This window comes from Sparus aurata, chromosome 15 (assembly GCF_900880675.1).
Source record: "Sparus aurata chromosome 15, fSpaAur1.1, whole genome shotgun sequence".
Classification (NCBI taxonomy): domain Eukaryota; kingdom Metazoa; phylum Chordata; class Actinopteri; order Spariformes; family Sparidae; genus Sparus; species Sparus aurata.
In genome coordinates, this window is record NC_044201.1 from 30,058,930 (window position 1) to 30,077,483 (window position 18,554).

The 18,554-nt window shown below is 42.4% G+C and overlaps 1 protein-coding gene across 1 annotated transcript; it reads right to left on the reverse strand.

The window, feature by feature from the left end:
• Positions 1-2,069: 2,069 nt before the first annotated feature.
• LOC115596100 (high-affinity choline transporter 1-like) lies at positions 2,070-15,477 on the reverse strand. The gene is made up of 8 exons (XM_030440897.1): positions 15,268-15,477; positions 13,962-14,078; positions 6,739-6,894; positions 6,412-6,560; positions 5,408-5,551; positions 5,056-5,209; positions 3,001-3,218; positions 2,070-2,746 (listed from the first exon to the last, which is right to left on the reverse strand). The coding sequence occupies exons 1-8, from the start codon at positions 15,449-15,451 to the stop codon at positions 2,186-2,188; spliced, it is 1,683 nt and encodes a 560-aa protein (XP_030296757.1). The 5' UTR covers positions 15,452-15,477; the 3' UTR covers positions 2,070-2,185.
• Between the last annotated feature and the right edge of the window lie 3,077 nt (positions 15,478-18,554).

The window sequence follows — 18,554 nt, forward strand, 5'->3', positions numbered from 1 at the left end:
TGAACCTGTATCCCTGTGAGGTGTCTGCACAGCTACACATTCAGAGCTAAGCTTTAATAGTGATAGTTGTTTTCCCTTACTGTGAGGTAAGAGAGAAGACCGATGTGATGTTTACATATCAAGGGGCCCCGGAGTCATTAAACAGCTCTCTGTGTGTGTGCGTTAAAGTTTAGCTGGAGGACAGGCCCATATGGAGCAATAAAGCTGAATCTATCTCCCATAATAGTTGTTCAGAGCTGACTTAAGAAATACATTTCCATATAAGCATGAAGAGACAATCCAGTCCATTTTAGGCTGTAACTTCCAAGAAGTGACCTCGGCGGAAGTTAGATAATGTACAGGAGGAGGCAGACTAACTTCTCTTTCTATTATTGGATAGATGGACCCTCAATCCACCAAAGTGACTAATTGGAAGAAGTGGGACAATGCGAGGAATTAGACTTTAAAAAAGGCCCGCACAAGTGGAGAAGGGGGGTGGCACATTGTAGATTTTCCTAGATCGAAGGCGATAGGATTTTTCTAATAGGGCAGATGGCAGAACCAATGCCCGCGCCTGATCGGATGCGGGCATTGAGATTTGTTTTCGATAAAGATTGTTCTATCATTCCACTCAGCCTTTCCTACGCAGAATTCTTTTATCAACATACTACACGCCAACATCTTTGACGAAGAGAGCCCAGAAACTACACCTGCTCCCTACAGTGACGCACCAGCCAGCGGTTAATAGCTGTAAGCCTACCATACGCCTCATTATTACCCCTGTTGTGGGCTGCTGTAGCTCCCCACAGCTGCATGTCGAGGTGTCCTTGTGTAAGATACTGAACCCCAAATTGGTCCTAATAAGCAGTTAGTGCCTTGCACGGCAGCCTCTGTCATCAGTGTATGAATGTGCGTGTTAATGGGTGAATGAATGTGGCAAGTCTTGTAAAGCCCTTTGTGCGGTCAGTAGACTGGAAAAGGGCTATAGAAATGTAAGACCATTTGCCATGTGTGAGTGCATATAATCTTCGTGTTCCCTAGTCTTTGTCAGTTCGGGTTTGGACCGAATTGCAAGACACACCGGGAAGAGTTAGTAATGAGTTTTATTTCACGAGACCAGCAGACTGGAAACACATGAGATACGCAGCTGAACGAGCAGATATTCTGGAGCAGACCCGGTGACCAGGGAAGGAGTAACACTCAGAGTCTTAGGGGAGATGAAACCCACTGGAGTTAAAGCTGGAGACTCCTTTAGCTCAGCCGAGGCGGAAACAGATAATCAGGAAACAGACGAGATTTGTGGTCTGAAACAGAGGGCAAAGATCTTTACCAGGCAAAGAATGATCTGGCAATGATAGGATAGGATTTTTCTAATAGAGCAGAGGGCAGAACTTTGTCATAAATTTGAGAAACTCGGGTAGCGGCCGCGCCTGATCGGATGCAGGAATTTGAGATCTGTTTCAATAAAGATTGCTCTATCATTCCACCCAGCCTTGCCTCCGCAGAATTCTTTTATCAACATATTACAAGCCGACACCTTTGAGGACGAGAGCCCAGAGACGACACATGTTTTTGTCTGTATTTGAGGATTATGTAATGGTGAAGCACATCTCAAATAAGAATTGATAACAGACATGTAATTTTATGTAAAGTATAATGGTTAACATCAGACACCCACATGTGATAAAGCACTTTTTCTTTTCTTACATGCTCAAGTCTCTAGTTTCACTCTGAGCTGTCTGATGTTGTTAATTGCCATTCCAATCAACTGTCAGCTGTTTTGATATTGTCAACATTGACAGAATGTCACAATGTCTAATATTGTCATTTTTATAATATCATACCATTAATACAACATGATGTTGAGACACACCACACTGTATTGGCATAAAATTATTTTTTATTTTATCTTTAATATAAATCACAATTGACCAAGACCTTTATCAAAAGAAAATTCTGAAAACCCAATGTGCAATGAACCCTGCAACTGAGACGCGAATCACAAAGACAAAATTCATTCAGGGATACAGTATGTGATGATTGACTCACTTTTATTGGAGTGAATAAGCAACATCTTGGTATACAGTATTAACTTATCACATTGATGTTTTTCGGAATTCTCCAGAATGACTTTGAGATATTTACTGTTATCTAGTGGTCTATATTACACCTCGAGAAAACAGATACTGCTGTACACGCAGGAACATCAACAACTTGTGCTAATCATTGGCTCTGATGCCTCATTCTGAGAGTTGTTTCTGTTCAATTTCTCATTCTCATCGTGTTCTGTGGTGTCACCTATTGGTGTCAGAGGTTGTGGTGAGTGCTGGACTTTCACTTTGAACACATCCCACTTCTCAGGAAGCATGCCTTTGTTGAAGAGCACAGAAGCCAGATAGGAGAACAACAAGATGGCAGCAATGGCAGACAGCATGGAGATGGTCTTAACTGGAGAGTACTGAACATAAACATCGTCCTCAAGAGTGCATCCTGGGAAGTGTATGACTGGTGCTAATCCTAGTGATGGGTCTCCACTGAGCAGTCTTAATGGTATTCCCACAAGACAGCCCATAATAGCCCCGTAACCATTGGAGATGTTGAAGAACAGGACGCAGAGAAGTTGAGGGAAAATTACGATGTAGGCCACTTCAGCAGCCACAAACCAGAACAAAAGGATGCTGGTTTTGAGGCTGGTGAGTGATGTACCAACCAAGCCCACTACCAACACAGACGCACGGATCACCCACTGAATCTCTCTGTCTGATGCCTGAAGAGGAAAAAGAAGAGGGAGAAGAACAGATAAACAATAAATGAATGAGACTGTCCTGCTTTCAGATACCTCTATCCCTGCTTTCTTAGCTTGTTTTCCATCATGCTATTGTATTTCATTCATTCTATTCTGCATTCCATTGCTTCCTTTTTAAAATAAATGTGTCACCTAAACAACAGCAAACAGTGGTTTAGTCAGGATATTTTTGCTGTGATGAAGCAAATTCAAGATCAAATAGTGATTGTTCTCACCTGAGGCCTCAGGATGTTCTTGTAGATGTTAGAGCTGAAGACAGAAGCTGCAGAAAGCAAAGCAGAGTCAGCTGATGACATCACAGCGGCGGCCACACATCCAATACCGATAATGGAGATGACAGATGGTGCGAGGTGTTGCAGGGCGATGGGCAGAACTAGAGCTGCTTCCCCGCGTTCAAATGGAGATGGTGAACCATAGTTAGTCAGGTTCCAGTCTGGAGCATGGACACAAAAGAAGGAAAGACTGAAAAATTGTCACATTATCTGTCCTAGTCTACTGTATATACCAAGAGGTGAGCGCTGTGTGATCAGACAGACATATCAGAGTGGGCTGACCTGCTATTCACACCACCCAAATGCCTTAAGTGTCTATCTGCAATGATATTCCTCTGGACATGCTGAACAAGTTTGTCTTAGTCTAGCTGCATGATATCCTCATCTTCTCCCTGAATGAAGAGACTCACATACAGCATGTTCACCAGGGTCTGCAGCACCCTCCTTGACCACCAGATATTCATGAAAGCAGAGTTTAAGTTTCATGTTTCCTCAGTTTCATTCCTGTGTTTTGTCTTGTCATCCAACAACATTCAGATGGACCATGCTAATGTTAGCACTGTAGCTCGCTGGCCTATGCCTACCAGTCAAAAGCTAGTGCCATGTTTTCTCACGTTTGCATCATTCTATAGAAAGTTCTTTAGGAAGTTCAACCTCAACACCCAAGCCTGCAGTTTGTGGTGGTGGTGGTTGCCTCAGATGTTGGCGTTGGGGAAATGCTCCCTCATAACTCCACTGAGGATGGGAAACTCAATCCCTGTGCCTTCATATCTTGGAAACTTTCCCCTACAGAGAGGAATCTGAGCTGGTTTGAGGGAGCAAGTATCCTTAGCTTGTTTTGGTAAATCATAAGAACTTGAAGTACACCTGCAGCCAAGCCACTCAACACCAGGCAGGCCAGGTGGGCTCCATTTTATTCAACTTTACTCTTCTAAAAAAACTAAACCTGACATCGTGTCTCATCTTTTTGACTATGACTCCTTTGCCAAGACTCAAACCTACAATAGACCTCCTTCCTGCATTGTTGGAGTTGGGTTGTTAAAAAGAGTCATACAGAGTCCTCTCAATCCCAGGTCATCCGTTAGGCTCACACCATCTGCTTTACTTCTCATCCTTGAGTTCAGCAGACTGTCTTCATCATAAGACAGCACAACTAGTGTTGGTATATGAAAAGGGAGGCAGAGGAGTATGCACCTGCTTGCTCAGTATTTGACCAGAACAAAGCCTCCTGACGTCCTCATCTGGGACTCCTATACTCACTCATGATGTTGCATTGTCGCTGGTCAGTCCCTCTGGACTTCAGCAGAGGTCTAGTTCCCTGTAATGGTAACACTGTTGTTGACATATTCCCAAAAAATGGTTCCTTTTATCCCTCTATCCAAGCTGCCACCACAGAAATGGTGTAGGTGAGGTTGTCCCATGTGTTTTGGCTGTATGGTTTTGCAGGTGATGTGGTATCTGATCTTGAACCCCATTTATGTCAATGTTTTGGACGGTACTTTGCTCTCTGCTTACAGCCAGGGTCAGACTCTATTTCGCCTACCCTCCCCATACCAATGCCCAGGACCAAACGGCAACATTGAGGACCCAGACTACCATGTATCTAGGCATCTGGCCTCACCTTTCCACTTTTATGTGTTCACATTCAAGTTCAAGTGCAGTTAAGCTGAGGGAAAGGTGGCTTAAATTAAGTTGACAACCTTGTGGTTGGACAATCTTTCATGGCTTTTAAGGTAAATCATAAATCATTCGTGTTTTTACATTTTTGATTGGTAAATTGGTAGATTCTTGTTTTGGAAACAATGAAAAAAACACAAATAGCTTCATAAGAGCTTTCAAGATGCAAAAAATAAGTTACAGAAACAGAAAGAATAGAAAACATTAAGGACAAATTCTGATTAAACCACACAGTTTACAATATTATTGTATAGTTCACAATAATCAGAATATAGACATTAGCTTTGACAGTTTCCGTCATTATGTAAAAGCTTTTTATACCTGTAGACGCAGTGGCAGCCCCAAGCAGTATGGGAGGTATCATAAGTACAAGATAGATGAAAGCAGCAAGAAAGCATGAACGCTTTGCTGTGGCTGAGGAAGCAGCTGACAAGATCCTTTGGTGGATGCACTGATATCCCAGAGACCCCAGTGCCTTCAAAGTAAAACAGTCAGATGGTTAATAATTACCAGTGTGGCATCTCCATAAATCAGTCAAATAATAGTTATTTCTCTTGGACACTTACAGTCATGCTGTTTTTGGTATCATGCTCTGGCCACAAGCTGTTTTGTATCTTTAGTTACAATGATATAGTTAAAGTTTGTTCACAGTAATATTTTCTTGTTTACTTACAAAGAATAAGAACTCATCAATCATGATCCAGGTCTTTTTCAGCTCTGGTTTACCAATCCAGGGAGCGTGTAAGGTGTTGTTCATCAGCGTCTGGCTGATATCCGAGACAGAAGGATTCACCAAAACAAAGGGAACGCAGAGCCACTGCAGAGACAATTATACAAATGTAAATGATTAACACATATTTTCAAGGGTCCTTCCGAGTTTTTGATACATTGCTTGTAAATGTTTTCTTAAAACAAAAGGCCTGACATTTTATCAAGATTTTCACACTGCACTAAGCCCAGTGATAGAGCATTCTATCATTCTAGAGAACATAACAGGATGTGAGAGGAGGGTACATTCCCCTTCACCTAATGTGTGGGGATCAGAAAGTCATACGGGGGGCAATTGTCTTTGCCTGGTTCTTTACAGGGAGGTAGATAGGATGACATTGACAGTCCACTAAATCATCAAAGAGTCACTGTCCTGTGAAAGGCATGATCATCATAAAAATCAGGGGGTCATTGTTATGGGAAGAACTGTCGTAAAAGTAAATCACCCTACTCTGTTGTATTTAAGTCGAAAGCATTTGGAAGACGGGAGAGAACACTTTGAATCTGCTCTCTGCTCTTCGTGGAATTAGCAGCTCTCCACCTCAACAAGGAGAATTTCCCTTACGCTTTTTAGCAACAGGCTCAGGGAGCTGTTAGCCCCAGACTAATGAAGTTTTTCTCCTAAATCCAACCGTCTCCCCCTAAAATCAATACTCAACTCAACAGCAAAACCTCGGCTATGCCGAGTCAAACCGGTAACGCTAGCAGATGTACTCGAAAACCTGCATAAAAAGGCTTTCACAGTGGGACAATGTTGGCACATTCCATAGTAGGCTGACCGTGACACCAGCTGGAGGCTTGCTGGCCCTGCTGTAGAGTAGGTTAGCATTGAGTTTGCAGGGATTAGGATAGCAGTGTCAAAACCCCTATGAAAATAGCAGATATATAAAGCATATATAGCAAACCAACCAGGCTGATGAAAATGAGGGCCAGCTGTATAACATCTGTGTAGGCCACAGAGTAGAGACCTCCCAGCAGTGTGTAGGTAATCGCGACAGCAGCAGAGATCCAGATGCACACAGCAAAGGACAAATCCAGGACCACGCTCATAACTCCTCCTGTCAAACACATTCTAGCAGTGAGATTTCATAGCCAGTCTCTGAGTGACTATTACCTATTCAAATTAATCTCTACACAGGTATACAGGTAGTAATTGACGTCCATGTATACATTAATTTTACTAACAGATTACACAAATGTAAGAACACAGTTACAATTATACATATGTGAATGTACCTAAACCAATTAATGTTGTTGGCACCCAGAGCACATCCAGAATAACTGAAGCCAGGCTCAGTCCAGCTGCCAGTACTTTTCCATACTTGATATGGAAAGGGTCCAGCATCGTCACATAGTTTGCTTCTCTCATTGGCTTGGCGAACACCGAGCCAACTTGATTTGAGAAAGGACAGACCACAGTACAAATACAAATTAAAATAGGGTGAGGAAAATTTCTTGTATCCATTTGTTGTCAGCCTTTTAAACTGTAAAAAAGCATTAAAATGAAATAAATGAAGTTGCAAGAATAAAACTCTGTCGTATCTTCTGATGTTTGATTTGAAAGACAAGTTGCTCTAATTCTAACAAATCTAATTTAAAGGATTCTGTCTCATTCCTGTCATTTTTAATTCTTGGTATGTGTATTTTATGTGTTTTCTAGGTCTTTGAGGTATATTTTGACAGGAAGGAAACAGGAAGCCCCCATGAGCCCCTGAGGGTCTGTGTAAAATTTTGGCTCTTTACCACCAAGTGGCGCTCTTTAAATTGAAGTATTTTATATCTCCACATTGGTAGGTCGGATTAACACAAAGCTTGGTGGAATCATTGCCAATGCCCTCCTGAGGATAGCTGACGAAAGGCGTTACCAAGGGACTCTATAGCGCTCCCTGGGATATTAAAAATCCAAGCCCCGCCTCCTACATGCACATACATGAACGACACTCAGTTTATATTTGTATCATGACCAGACACACAAAAAACATCGGGGTACCAAACTGTCACTCCAATAGGAAGTTGGCCATTTTGATTCAACTTTCCCATTTGCCCCCATTTCATCTATTTCCATCAGTGTTTCTTTCATCAATGAAAATTATGGCTAAATATCGTCGTCAGCAAATCTTTACCACGTAAAAGTAAACGAGATGAGACGCAACGTAAATGGTGGTCATGCGACGTAACTATGATCAATATATAATGCAATATTGTTGACAAATAAAAACGGGAATAGATGTGGTTTACAAAATAAAAACTCTACTAAAATATCTCTTCATTTTCGTTGACCAAAACGACACAAGAAGAAATGTTATAACGTTATTTTAGTCTTGCAATTATTATTATTTTGCAATATTTCTGTTTCCGGATAAGCGGAAGAAAATGGATGGATGGATGGATGGAATAGTTCTGCTTCCATCCATCCATCCATCCATTTTCTTGCGCTTGTCCAGGGCCGGATCACGGGGGCAGCTCCCGAGGAAGGCATCCAGGGGGCATCCGATACAGATGCCTGAGCCACCTCAGCTGGCTCCTCTCGATGTGGAGGAGCTGCGGCCCTACTCAGAGCTCCTCCCAGGTGACAGAGCTACTCACCCTATCTCAATGGGAGCGCCCAGCCACCCTGTGGAGGAAACTCATTTCAGCCGATTGTATCTAGGATCTTATTCATCCTTCCAATCTTCCCTCACTCGTGAACACACCCCAAGATACTTGAACTCTTCCACTTGAGGTAGGAACTCTCCCCCAACCTGGAGGGAGCAAGCCACCTTCTCCAGTCGAGAACCATGGTCTGAGACTTGGAGGTGCTGATTCTCATCCTGGCTGCTTCACACTCGGCTGCAAACCGCCCCAGGACATGCTGGAGATCTTGTCTCGAAGGAGCCAACAAGACAACATCATCTGCGAAAAGCAGAGATGAAATCCAGTGGCTCCCGAAAAAGACCCCCTCTGGCCCCTGACTGCGCCTAGAAATTCTGTGAACAGAACCGGTGACAAAGGACAGCCCTGCCGGAGTCCAACATGCACCGGGAACAGGTCTGACTTACTGCCGGCAATGCAAACCAGGCTCCTGTTCCAGTCATGCAGGGACCGTACAGCCCTTAGCAGAGTGCCTCCGACCCGGTACTCCCGAAGCAACTCCCACAGAATGCCACGAGGGACACACTCGATTGCCTTCTCCAAGTCCACAAAACACATGTGGACTGGTTGGGCAAACTCCCATGAACCTTCGAGCACCCTGCGGGTGGGGTATAGAGCTGGTACAGTGTTCCACGGCCAGGACGTCCTGAGTCCGAGGTTCGACTATTGGCCGAATTCTCCTCTCCAGTACCCTGGAAAAGACTTTTCCAGGGAGGCTGAGGAAATTCTGCCCCCGATAGTGTTCCATCTATCGGGGGATAGTACCCATACTATTGGGTCTTGCCAGAATTTCCTTGAGGTTGACCAGTAGTCCTCCTCCATGGCCTCCCTGACCTTTTTCCAGACCCGAGGCTTCGCTTCTGAGACCGCCCGTGCTGCCACACGCTTGGCCTGCCGATACCCGTCAGCTGCCTCAGGAGTCCCCCGAGCCAACCAGGCTCAATAAGACTCCTTCTTCAGCTTGACAACATCCCTTACTTCCGGTGTCTACCACTGGGTTTGGGGATTGCCGCCACGACAGGCACCGGATACCTTACGGTCACAGCTTCCACCAGCCGCGTCAACAATGAAAGTGGAGAACATGGTCCATTCAGACTCAATGTCCCTAGCTTCCCTCGGGATCTGGTCAAAGCTCTCCCGGACGTGAGAGTTGAAGACCTCCCTGACAGAGGGTTCCACCAGACATTCCCAGCAGACCCTCACAATACATTTGGGTCTGCCAAGTCTGTCCAGCTTCCTCCCCTGCTAGTGGATCCAACTCGTCACCAGGTGGTGATCAGTTGGCAGCTCAGCCCTTCTCTTCAACCGAATGTCAAAGACAAACGGCCGGAGGTCAGATGACACGACCACAAAGTTAATCATTGACCTCTGGCCTAGGGTGTCCTGGTGCCACATGCATTGATGGACACCCTTATGCTTGAACATGGTGTTCGTTATAGACAAACTGTGACCAGCACAGAAGTCCAGCAACAGAACACCACTCGTGTTCAGATCATACCCCTCCAGGTAACACTGTCGCTGCCCACATGAGCGTTGAAGTCCCCCAGCTTCCGCCTCTCACGGTGGGCAACTCCAGAGTGGAAGAGTGTTTCCTGAATCTCAATTCAGGGGCTGCATCAGGTCGCACTGTGCAGACGCAGGTTACGTCACTTCCTCAATCCCCACTCACATGGCATTATTTAGAAGATGCAGCTGCCTCGCCTTAAGGTTGACAAAAACTCAAGACACAAAGTTAAGTCTGACACAACGAAAGGGACCGATGGCTGGCCATCAGGGGTTTGTCTTTGGGAGTAAAAGAAGAAACAACATTTGGACACACTTTCATTACATAGTAGTGGAAAAGAAAACCAAATGTGTTGTGGGAAAAGATGGGGAGAAATATGGCCGCAGGAAAAAACACCACAAATCTTAAGAGACATCTCAAGGCATTCCATAATGAAATCAAGATTAGTCAAGACATTAACGTAACGTTACTTTCTATTTTAGAAAGCTCATGCCAACGCATGAGGCTGTGGTTAATGTGTCACATTTTTAAAGTTAGCCTTAGCTTAAGACGTTAGCTACTGGAGCAGAAACGACTGAGACATGGAAAGAAGGATAATGAATAATAACATGAGGTGTGTGTGTGTGTGTGTGCTGCTGTCACCAAATTACATAAGCCACCTATAGGCCTATGTAATTTGGTAACAGCAGCAGAAGGGAGGAGGGTACAACATAGCAAATGCAATACAAGTACACATATATACAGATAACATACAGAATCATACACAAATAGTGTGTGTGTGTGTGTGTGTGTGTGTGTGTGTGTGTGTGTGTGTGTGTGTGTGAGAGTGAGAGTGTGTGTGAGAGAGTGTAAAGTAGGTTTCTCCAAAATACTTGCCAGTCAAGACACTCATTCAGAGGTTGATTTATTAAGGTAAAAATAATAACAAGGATTCATGCTACTTAATTAAATTTTCCAGAGGCTGCATCTGTCCTGAGTGACATTGTAACCATTCTTATGCTAGATTCCAGATAGAGCATCAGTGAAGCAAGTCCCGCCCAAGAAGATGGACAAGCCAGCTACTGCTCAGGATCTCTTTGCCACAAGGAGGTACAACGACAACTCCTCAGAACCATGTACCAAAGGGGAGGCGATAGTGCAGTGGATAGGTTGCACAGGACTCCCAGCCCGAATTGTCAAAGATGAGGAGTTCATCGCCATGATGGCAAAAATGGACAAAAGGTTCAAAGTGCCAAAAAGACATAAAACTTTAAACTTGATTGACAAAATTGACAAAAAAAGAGAAAGTAAAGCTCAAACAAAACCTGGCCACAGCACATAGAATAACTACAGGGTTGGATATTTGGACTAAAAAGGGGCTTACAGCATCCTTCCTGGGAGTAAGCGCCTGTTACTTCGACCCTGAGGACAACAAGGCTTAACACAAACTCCTGAACCTGAAGGAGATGGTTCTACCTCACAACGCAGAGTCGATTAGTACATTTTTGGAGGAGTCAATGGAAGAATGGGGGATCCCCAGAGAGGCCCTCACAACGATTACTGACAATGGCAGCAACATGGTCGCTTCGTTCCACACACGCAGAACTTGCCACAACTTCTGAAAAGGACTCAGAGGCGGAGCACGACGATGACCATCAGGAAGGGGAGGATGGCAGGTCAGTCTGAGTATGAAACTATGCTGTTAAGTCATTCAACATTTATGTATCTGGTCATATTTTATTTTTCTTTTCATAAAAAATAATTCCATAGAAAGATTAAAAAGTATGCTATTCATTCATTCAGCATTTATGAAACTGGTCATGATTTAATTCCATATACATAAAAACTAAGTAAGTTCTTAGGAAGTTAACTACTACAACTATTTCATTTGGTTCAACAATGTAAGGACTAAAATGGTTTTATATGTACATTTGTTTTTTTAATGTTTCCATGTAGATACAACCACGGAGCCATAGAGAGGACCCCATGCATGGTTCTCTCCCTACAGCTTGTAGTGAATACGCTGCAGAAGGAACCCCCAATCTAAAGGCTGATGGAGGAAGTGAGGTACTTGGTGAACAACTTCATAAAGTGATCTGTCACCACAGAGCGGCTGCTGCAGAAGTGTGCTGTAGTTCTGGTTAAAGACTGTCCCACCAGGTGGTCAAGTTGCTTTGCTATGATGTCAACCTTCTTCTGCCATTTGTGGAGCACAACAATTTTTTTGAAAGTGACACTAAATCACTTTCCCTTTTTGTGCCAGCACTCCGTGGAAGTACAGGATCTTGTCAGAAAGGCAGACGACTACATTGCTCATCTTGTGCAAGAAGTACGAGAAGAGCAGTTGACCAATGATGAGCAAGTCGCAAATAATTAGGGTACAGAGGCTCCAGAGTCAACCCCCCCAAAACGGCGCAGATTTAAGTTCTTCGGTGCCAATCGTCCATCAGCGTTTACAGAGAGGGTCTTTAGTGTAACTGGTTACCTCCCTTGTGGCATTTTTGGAAAGAAGTGCTTTTCAAAGTAAACAAGCTTAAGTAGTAGTCAATGGCTGGCCTGTACAGACATGCAACAACCATGTATGTACTGCACGCACACACACACACGCCTGCACTGTCCAAAACATGGACAGCTAAGCGATGCACATGCAAAAATCAGGCAATGGGGCCGGTACGCAGCATGCCCCAACATACGTGGACTGCGAGGGCCTGTTCGTCGCTGCTTGCAGCTTTAATTTAGTTTGTATTTGAGTCCAGTCTTTTGTTCAGTCATTGTCGAGTCATTTGCTTAGTTTCTGATATTTTGCTTCTTTTCTGTGATTTTGCTTAGTTTCTGTGATCTAGCTGCTATCCTTGTTTCCATGATTCTTCTTAGTTTACATTGTCTTGCTGTTCCTGTTTCTCTGATGTTCCTTTATGTTTGCTGGTTTCTTGTATTGTTGTTATCCAAATAAAAACTTCATTAAATGCACTTCCTACCTGCTCCCATACATTTGGGTCCACCTTCGGTGTTCCAGCGTGACAGATTCACAAAATCTTTGATACACCAATCTTTATTCTGGGTGTTAAATATTTTGGCATTTCATTTGCCTCCTGTTTTTACCGTTTACAGTTGCCATTACATTGACATGTTAATTTGAACCTGTTTGTAAACTAAAACCTTTAGTTGGTGTACTTTTTTCTTTCAGTTGCATATTTTGTTTGCATAATCAATGATGCTGGTTCACATTCATGACATTATAATGCTGCATTCAGGAAAACATTTCAACCTTATTCTAGAAAAGGGACTGAGGTGTCTGGATGGCAACACATTCTGATTTTTGAATTTACTTAGTGTAGATTAAATGATGACTAATTGCTTCTCCTCATATGAGTTAAAGAGTGCAGACAGAGTGAGGCTCACAGCTCCAGGGGTCCTAAAGTAGTTTTTCAACTGGTGAAGGCTAAAGGTTAACACACGGCCGGCCATCATAAAGTACTAAAACCTGAGGTTGGCCACTGCCAAATGGTGGGAGATGCCCAAACATTTATATTCCCGTAGAGGGATGGGGAACCCATTTGGGTCGTTTTGGGGACAAGACCTACAGTTGACCGCAGCCAGGTCAGATGAGTTAGGGGAGAAGAGTAGAGAAACAGGTCAACTCCTCTTTTAGGCTATTGGATAATATGCCAAAATGACCAATTAGAAGAAGTGGGTGTCTACTGGGAAAGGGGCTCTAAAGGCCGGTGCAGGGAAAGAAACAGGAGGGTGGCACTTGGAAAAACCTCCTAAGAAGCAAAGGCTGGGGTTTTTTGAGGGAGCAGAGGGCAGAGCATTTTTGGCATTGTTTTGTCCACAGATTTGGTGATATCAGAAAGCGGCCACTTTCTGACCCGGATTCAAGGCGCTAGATTCTGTTTTGATAAAGATTGCTTCTTCATTCCACCCGCCTTGCCTCCGCAGACTCCTTTTATGATCAAACTACACGCCGACACCTTAAAGAAGAAAAGCCCAGAAACCACAGGACATCACTCACACTAAAAGTCAAACGTGTAAATCTTGATGTCACATAACAATGAGATAGGGTGTGTTTTTAGCTGACAGGGTCAGTGTAAGTTTTTTGTTGACTTTTGCAAATGAACTTCCTGATTGCCGACTTGTACCTGCATGTAATCTATGTCATCAATAAATCCCTGAAGTCATCCTGCTGCCTACTCTGTCTGCGTTTGGGTCATATCTCTTTTGTGCACATCAAACTTTACTGTTGCCTACAAAATGACTTTCAGGTTTAAGTAAGTAGTCTATATGTGTGTAATTATACAGACGGAAATACAGTATCTTTTCAAATGTTATTTTAAACTCTTACCAATGAAAAACGATACGCTGTATGCCAGATGCATCACGATTGCCCATGTTAGTCCCATGGAGGGCGTGTACACCATCTCAACTGTTCCAACAATGGTTCCTCCTCCGACCCACGTAGCTACAGGATGGATGAAAACACAGTAAATACATTTAGAGGACAAAGAGCAGCTATTTGGAACAAAAGGAAGGGTGGTAATTCATCAATATTAGGAGAAAGCACTGATTTCTAAGTGTAACAAGGAATTAATTTCAAATGAATTAAACTCCTCTCCTAATTTTCAATTACACATTTTCTCTTAAAATGTGTCCTTGGTTCTGATGATTTAGTTTACCATGATTCTGAAATGAAAAGAATCATTCAGCAAGCTTTCAAGCTGCTTAGTCTTGGACACAATGTCCACCAATCAGTCCTTTTGGTTTTATTTGCTAAGAGTAGGCTGGAACTGCTGTGGATCAGGTTACATAGTTGTGCAGGAGGGTTGTCCTCAGCACATCATATCACAACAGGCTACCTTTCATGATGTGATTCTGTGTTTTAAAAAAAACTTAACCATACTATGGAAAGCAGAATATTCATTTTGCATTGAAATAATCTGGATGATAAACACCTGGATACTCCTTTCTGTAGGATAGAAGTGTTGCACATGCTTTAAATGTGTTTTTATCCTATTTAGTGTATTTTATTCTATCTTTATTTGAATCATATTTTTCATTTTAGTTGTTTTTTAAACTAAAGTTAAAAGATATTCTACAAAAAAAAACAAAAAAAACAATGGCACTCAGTAGAGCACATTCCTCTGTCAATGCCCAACAGTCCCATTTCATACTCAGTCGTAGATCGCAGCCATCAAAATACAACTGATGTGTGAAATACACATCCATGCATTATTTTCTGAGAATTTAATGAAAGTGTTGAAAAACGCTCACAGTGAAGTGTGAAAAGAATGTGTGGGTCTGCTCACCCCCCCTCACTGTACATTACAGCCTTCACCTCTGTCATACAGAGTCTCTCCAGGCACATGGCCCTGTGCAGTAATTCAGTGTATTGTTATTGTTATTCTATTTTTAGTTTATTCATAGTGTGTACTTTTTTATACAGTGTATATTTTGCTCTCTTTTTATTTCTTTGCTACTCTAATAGCCTTTCTGTTTAAAAATGATGTTTTCTTTTCCAGTATTGTGAACTGGAAACTGTCTGTGTCTTTTTGCAAAACCTACAATTTAAAGGGCATTAATGATATTCTGAGAGATTTAGAAACACAATCATACAGTTTCCATCCTAGTTTAGCCAGCTGTGCTCTCCTCACCTGTCATTGTGAACATCCCCACCACCCAGTTTATGTTCCGGTTTCCCAGCAGGGTCATCTCCACTCCAGTGGCTGCACTTTTCTTCTGTTCCCTTTTGGACTTAACAGAAGCCCAGATGCCGGTTCCAAGGACCAGGAGGTAGAAAACCACCATTGCTATCACTCCTGGGATGTTGACAGCCATGGTGGACTGGTTGACTGGTTCCCTCACTGAAGGATGTCTGAGTGTCTGAGTGATAGACCAGCTGAGTATTTATAAAAGGAGGGATGATATTTCAGAGGTGCAACAGGAAAAACAACAGTCTCCTCCAGCTGAAAGGAACATGGATGCCCTCAGGTGAAAAATGTTCCATCAGTTGCCTGGTTCAGCTGGTTTCATTGTGTATCTTATGATATCAGTGACTAGATAGTTGAAGTTATGATACTCTTTTATATATATATATATATATATATATATATATATATATTTATATAAATATATTTGCCATTTGCCTTGTATTAATGAGAAACTTACACTCAACACTCTGTATTCTGTGAGGATTTTTCTATCACGACAGTTTCTCGTTGCCAGATCATTTCATCAGTCTGCGTGGTTGCATGCATCCTGGCTCCTCTGTATTTTTGCCTTTGTGTCCTCTTGATTAGCTTGTGTAGCTAATACCCCTGTGTCTCTTCCACCTTGCCTCAGATTGCCGCACTCGCCTTGTAGTCTCATGTTTTCTACTTTCCTGTCTGCCTGTGGGCCTGTTCGAGAGACGGACCTCCCTGCGCTGTGCCGCAGCTTTGCCATTACCCTGCAGCAGACACCACGTCACGATACCCTCACCCTCGATCTCACTGGTGACCTCACAAGCCTCGTTTTGGATCCCGGGACAACACACCACCCCTCCCCCTTGAACTTGTTTGCACTTTTGAACATTAAAGACCTGTTCTTCACTGTTAACCTGCTGTTGAGTCATGCATTTGGGTCCAGATTCAGTACAAACCATAAGTTTCCTTTTGCCTTTTATCCATCAAAGTTGTTTTACAATTTGTGTTTAAATTATGTATCCTTGAAAGGTGCTGTACAAATAACCTTAACTCATACTTACTGATTTGATAGCATTCTGCTTGTGGTGCTCAAATTGTCAACTAAATACATAAAAAAACACACAAAAAAGAAGAACACCATTGCTATCACTCCTGGGATGTTGACAGACATGACGGACTGGACTTACGATACATTGATGCCCTCTGGTGAAAGTACCTGTTTACTTACTTCCTCACGGAATGTGTCAAATGAGGTGACACATTCCGATGTAGGAACATGTTTAAAAAAACATTGTAACCCTTGGGTGACACAGTTGGTTTTCAGGTCTAGTCACTTGGAAAGCATATAAACAGCACAGTGCTCACATCTTGAGAATCTTAATTATAGAGCTGACTGACTGCCTTTACTGGGACTGACTTTTGCAACTGACCTGCTACTGTCACTCTTGGCGAGCAATGCATGCAGTAGTTGATGTCCTGTAAGGGGTAACTTTCTTACCAACTACTATGCTCACTGATCTTTCTACAAAGTCATCCACATTTGATTTGTACAGTCACTCCACCGAGACCTTTCACAGCGATGTTGGCGATAGATATCTGATGATACCACCTGGATTTGGTGCTAATTGAATCATGCATTAACGTGATATGCCTGCATTTTTTACAGGCCGCAAAGTGGTGCCGCTCATTGAATTTGTCACACACAAGCTTCTTAAAGGCCACAGAATTGCAGGAATATCTTGTCATATTGTTACTGTAGCGCCCCCTGCGTGTAGAATTGACGTTTAATCAAGACTGACTTAAAACAATATTTTGGCACAAAGACCTTCATCAGGTGATCTGAATGGTATCACCCACAATGTGTGCTGATGTTGAAGAGCTACAGCAGCTTGTTATAAATGACCTCACTGTTTATGATATTTTTTCTACTTAACATGCTTAGTATGTGATTTTAACTGCCTAATTATGTTATATTATTACTGCTCACCTGCCTTCATTGATCATGAGATTGTCTAGACCAATCATGTAACTACTTACTTGTCTATAATGATCATGTGACTGTCTTCTAACCTGTAAATGTAGCCATTTTCTGAAGCATGTAAGAGAACAAAAATGTTTTGTATTTCAAAGTGCCATTGCATGTCTTCCAGTCTGTGTGGAATGTGGTATTTGATGAAATGTAGTACATGTTTTAAGTGAGCTGAAGAAGTGACAAACATCAACATACCTTGAACAATCACTGCAGGTGTTGGTATTTATATTTTTATACAATATCCAGAAACTGAGTGAACAGCAATCCCGAATGTTTTCCTTATCAACCAGGATGATTTTTTTAAATCATGTTTTTTGCCACTAGATTGACACCCAAGACTACAAATTACTCATTGATGTCAGACCAGTGTTTTGATGCTGTTGAACTCCTAAAGTATTCAAACTCACTTACTTTACAAACAGGATGTTGGAAGTGAGGACACATGTCACCCCATATCTAACAGATACTCTCATCTCAAGTCAAGAGATCTTGTTTTACCTTTTATCATTAAAATTGTGTTTCTGTTTTTACTAAATTTTCACAATGTCCTAAACATCAATGAGCTAGGACTGGGACTTGTATCAATTTCTAACTCCAGTCTTATCACAAATTTTGTGTACTTTAGTGAAGAATATGCACATTTTGTTGACCACCATCTTTTTAATCTATGAGATTGCACAGAGAACCAGGAGTATATTGATTAATGTGAGGTGACCTATCCAAACTTTTTGGGTTTGATCTTAAATGCACACCTAATTAATTTTTTATTTTCCACCCAACCACAACAGCTGCCTCAACATGACTGAAAAATATGTAGAAAATATAGTGTAGTAAGACGAAAAACAATGTGTGAAAAAGATGATGGTTTGAAGATAGTTGGTCCTTGAGTGTCTGCTGCTCCAAGAGTCACTCTGTTTACACATAAGGTCACATTGTTATATCTGTGAAATGGAGTGACTAGCACCCAAGGACAATTATTGAAAACAGAGTCGACCGTCCACCCCTCTGTAACTTTCCACTTAAATCGTGGACGGCCCAATGACAGATCAGACAAAAGGGAAAGGCAGCAAGTGAAGCGTTCTCACCACATATATTTATTGATTGATGGATTAATTGATTGATTGATTGAGAGGAAGATAAATCACATTGAAGGATTCAGTCTTAGATGGAAAGATGGAAATTCTGATTACATCGACCACCATCTCTGCCATATTGTAAGAGAAAA